This window comes from Musca autumnalis, unplaced genomic scaffold (genome assembly GCF_047663935.1).
Source record: "Musca autumnalis isolate F117 unplaced genomic scaffold, ASM4766393v1 scaffold_3, whole genome shotgun sequence".
NCBI classification, from domain to species: Eukaryota; Metazoa; Arthropoda; class Insecta; order Diptera; family Muscidae; genus Musca; species Musca autumnalis.
Window position 1 is genome coordinate 127,854,259 of NW_027411866.1, and position 4,605 is coordinate 127,858,863.

General features: G+C 33.3%; 1 protein-coding gene across 1 annotated transcript; it reads right to left on the reverse strand.

Moving 5' to 3' along the window:
• On the reverse strand, positions 1-4,605 carry LOC141400070 (uncharacterized). Its single transcript, XM_073979485.1, has 4 exons — positions 3,639-4,605; positions 1,451-1,683; positions 1,072-1,382; positions 1-1,012 (listed from the first exon to the last, which is right to left on the reverse strand). Exons 1-4 carry the CDS (start codon positions 4,497-4,499, stop codon positions 198-200), a joined length of 2,220 nt encoding a protein of 739 aa, XP_073835586.1. The 5' UTR covers positions 4,500-4,605; the 3' UTR covers positions 1-197.

The following is a 4,605-nucleotide window of genomic DNA, read 5'->3' on the forward strand; positions in this document are numbered from 1 at the left end:
TTTTTGTTTTCTTTTTCAAAAAGGAACCAATTCAAGTTGAACATAAATTAATAAAATATTTAAAAACATTCTTTCAATGATAAAACATGTTTTAAAAGGCCAAAGTCAATGATAGCAACAAAACCATGCAAAATTTGTAAAAAAAGGAAAAAATAAAACTCATGAGTTACTCAAATAAAAAGTAATTAAAAGATATTTTATGGAGGCCCATAAGCGTTGAAAGGGTGATGGAGAGTGGGATTAGTCGAGGTATTGGGAAGTGATAGAGGTACTGCGTTTATTATATTGGCCACAAAAATTCCCGAGGATTGTGGTACTGTCGGGGTAGATGCATGTTGTGGTATAAATGGCATTGGTGCTAGTTGTTGCATCATCGTATGATTATCAATATCATTTGGGCCCGTCGAATCTTCTTCATGATTTCTCGGTTCATTTTGTGGTTGTTTTATAGATTCTGCATAAGAACATCCGGTAATCCACAATGGTGGCATCATAATACGTTGCGATGGATGATAGTATTGTGTACCGCCATAGAGAACATGACCCAAGACATGTGTTACAACAAATCGTGATTGTGTCAGGGCTACTGGTAATAGTTTCAAGGTAACATAACGCAACCCCTCACAACCTTGACCAAAATGACAAGCACGAAATGCTATATATTGCCGGGTAGGCATAGCTCCGTTGGTTCCAGTTGCCTTAAAACATAATGCCATTACAATTTGTGTATCATTGAGATTATACTTCAGCGGTGGTTTGTTGCGATATTTTGGCATTATGGTACCAAAGATGCGGTGGCCAATTAAAGGCCAATTTCTTAGATAAGTACAATCGCTTTGTACCCGAAAACTTTCCTTGTATGCCGCTAAGAGAACATCCTCAGAACAATAGGAGAGAGATATGACAGCAGAGCTTAAGTCAATCAGTTCATTGAGATCAAAATGAAAATCTGGAGGAACACCACTGGCAGGCACAAAGTCAGGGGAATATGGACCAAACGAGATCATGCCCACTGTGAAGGAAGAAATGATATATTAACCATCTACATATCTAATATTTAAATAAACTTACAAAGATGTGCTGAATCCTTCTCCACCATAAAAACATAATTGTGATCCGGAAAAGTTCCAATGGTTTCTATCAAAGCACACACCACTTCACACATACGTGAATGTATGTCGACCAATTCATTGGTGTTCATAATGCAAAATGTAGCACTTACACTACCGTGGGCATCGCGTAGTACCACCACACCATATTGTAAATGTTCCTGTTCATAGTAGCAGCCAAAGATTATAACAGGTATATGCCAACAATTGGCAATACATTTGAGACGTAAGACGGCATCAAAATCTGTACCACGCATGCGGTGTAAAGATTGTCTAATGCAAAATTGAAGAAAAACCATCATAAACCAATAAACCAAACTTGAAATGAAAATGAAACTTACTGTTCCGAAGGTTTTGCCCATTCAACATCCAAACGTCTTCCTCGTAGCTCGACACCTTGCAGTTGTTTTAGGCATATCTCGGCTGCTTCACGTGTGGTAAAATCGAAAAATGCTGTGGTACGAACTTTTGAGATTTTGCACACTGCTGTACGTGGCACATATTTGACCAGTAATTCAATAATGTCACGATTGTTCACGGTTAGGTCCACATTACGAACGAATAAGGTTTTGGACTGGAAAGATAGAATATAATCATTTTTCATGGAAGATTTTCGAAATTTGTATATTTGTAAGGATAAAAAGACTTTTTAAAGAATTTGTAAAGAATCATTTTTCATGGAAGATTTCATGGAAGATTTTCGAAATTTGTATATTTGTAAGGATAAAAAGACTTTTTAACGAATTTGTAAAGAACATTTTTTTTATAAAAAGTGGATATTTAGGGCGTATGTTTCCGTAAAATGTGGATGATCAAACGTGAATTTTTTAATGAATATATTCCTATCAAAACTTGGTTTATTATTTTCCGTATTTTCCTATCAAACGTGGGTTTTTAAAGTATATTTTCCTATCAAACGGGAAATTTTTAAAGAATATTTTCAAATCAAAATAGGATTTTTAAAACATTTTAAGGAATATTTTCCTTACGAAGCGTGGATTTTAAAGAATATTTTCTTAACAAACGTAGATTTTTTAAAGAATATTTTCCTATAAAACGTGGATTTTTAAAGAATATTTTCAAACGTGGATTTTTTAAACAATATTTTCATATAAAACATGAATTTTTTTTGAAGAATATTTTCCTATCAAAAGTAGATTTTTTTGGAGAATATTTTCCTATGAAACGTGGATTTTTTAAGAATATTTTCAAACGTGGATTTTTAAAGAATATTTTCAAACGTGGATTTTTTTAAACAATATTTTTCTATCAAATGTAGATTTTTTTGAAGAATATTTTCCTATGAAACGTGGATTTTTAAAGAATATTTTCTTAACAAAGAATATTTTCCAAAGAAGATCTCAGACGTGGATTTTTAAAGAATATTTTCTTAACAAAGAATATTTTCCAAAGAAGATCTCAAACGTGGATTTTATAAAGAATATTTTCAAAATGGGACTTCAAACATGGATTTTTAAAGAATATTTTCCAAAGAAGACCTCAAACGTGGATCTTTTTAAGGAATTTTTTCCTATCAAATGTAGATTTTTTCAAGAATTTCTTCCTATCAAACGTGTTTTTTTCAATATTTTTTTTCCTATCAAATGCGGATTTTTTCAAAAATATTTTTCAATGGGGGCCTAAAGCGTGGATTTTTTAAATAATTTTTTAATTTTTACTATCAAACGGGTGATTTCCTTTTTTTTTTAACAATATTTTGCTATGAAACGTGCATTTTTAACCAAAATTTTCCTATAAAACGTGGATTTTTTAATCAATATTTTCCTATCAAACGTGGATTTTTTAAAGAATAAATACTAATCAAACGTGGACTTTTTAAATAATAAATCCCAATCAAACGTTGACTTTTTAAAGAATAAATCCCAATCAAACGTGGACTTTTTAAAGAACAAATCCCAATCAAACGTGGACTTTTTAAAGAATAAATCCCAATCAAACGTGGACTTTTTAAAGAACAAATCCCAATCAAACGTGGACTTTTTAAAGAATAAATCCCAATCAAACGTGGACTTTTTAAAGAACAAATCCCAATCAAACGTGGACTTTTTAAAGAATAAATCCCAATCAAACGTGGACTTTTTAAAGAACAAATCCCAATCAAACGTGGACTTTTTAAAGAATAAATCCCAATCAAACGTGGACTTTTTAAAATTTATTCTTCAATCAAACCTGGATTTTTTAAACAATATTTACCTATTAAAATAAAATTGGAATTCTTTCCAAAGAACGTGTTTTTTACTATTTTCCAATATGACATCAAACGTGGATTTTTTAAAAGAATATTTTCCAAAAGAGGCCTCATATGTGCATTTTTTAATGAATACATACTTTGGAAAAAAGGACCTCAAATATTTTCCAAAAAAGAGCCTCAAATGGGAATATTTTTCAAAAAATTACCTCAAATGTGAATTTTTTAAGGAATATTTCTCAAAAAAATGCATCAAATGCCATTTGTTTGGACCAGAAAAATTTTGTATTTTTAAAATATTAATTTAAAGAATTTCTTACCGCTTTTGTTGCATTATTCTCGCGATCCGTATGGGCCCACACAACCTTCAAATCCTTATCCCACATACGTATCAATCCAGGTGTTATATTTTTCTTGGCCTCCAGAGCATGCATATGCGACGGAAAATGAACGAAAACATGACCACGATTTCCACTACCCTGTGTAGAGGAGACAGCATCACCATCACCACAACCGGCACCACTTTCACCACCACTATCATTTGATGAATTAGATGGTCGGGTATAGATACGTTCCATGCTAGGAAATATTTTACGAAATTGCATTTCAATTTCTTGTTCATCCAAATGTTTCGGTATGTTGGTAACAAACAGCCGACATTTCTCATAGGAATGCAGAATTTCCAATTTGCGTCCGATTTGAACATAATAATGATTTAAAACTTCCATGGCACATGCAGCATCCTCTTCATTGGTGTACTTAACATAGGCATAACCACGATATGATTGATTAAAGTCCATTGGAAGACGTATTTCATAGATTCGTCCAAATCTCAAGAATGGAGCAAGTAGTTTGTGTTCTTCCAAATCTCTTGGAATACGACGCACAAAAAGTTCGCATACGCTACTTGGTGGTGGCCCAACCCAGTCTTCAGGAGGCCCAAGTACCTTGCGGCCATTCATGTGCATCAATTCTAAGTTGGGTGCTTGTTGTTGCCTTTGTGTCGGTTCTCCTCCTGCTCCAGCCACATTGCCATATTCACAGTTATTACGAGGCGGATGGTGATTGGGAAAGCTTTCAACGCCGAAGTTGTTCACATTGTTGTTGTTAGTAGAGGTAACAATATAGTTTTGAATAGGAATTTGTGGCATAAAGTTGAAAGCCATTTGAGTGAAGTCCATTGTGTCTCAAATGCCGCGTTATATTTTCACAAGAACAAATTCTGATAAATTGTGTCGCATTTGCTCGCAGAAAATGTCGTTGAATGAATAAAAACCGTTGTCTAAC

Coding starts and splice junctions, on each gene's coding strand:
- LOC141400070 (XM_073979485.1), bottom strand. CDS start 4,499: ATGGACTTCACTCAAATGGCTTTCAACTTTATGCCACAAATTCCTATT. Junction 1,684..3,638: donor AGAATAATGCAACAAAAGCG/GTAAGAAATTCT, acceptor CTATCTTTCCAG/TCCAAAACCTTATTCGTTCG. Junction 1,013..1,071: donor GAAGGATTCAGCACATCTTT/GTAAGTTTATTT, acceptor CTTCCTTCACAG/TGGGCATGATCTCGTTTGGT.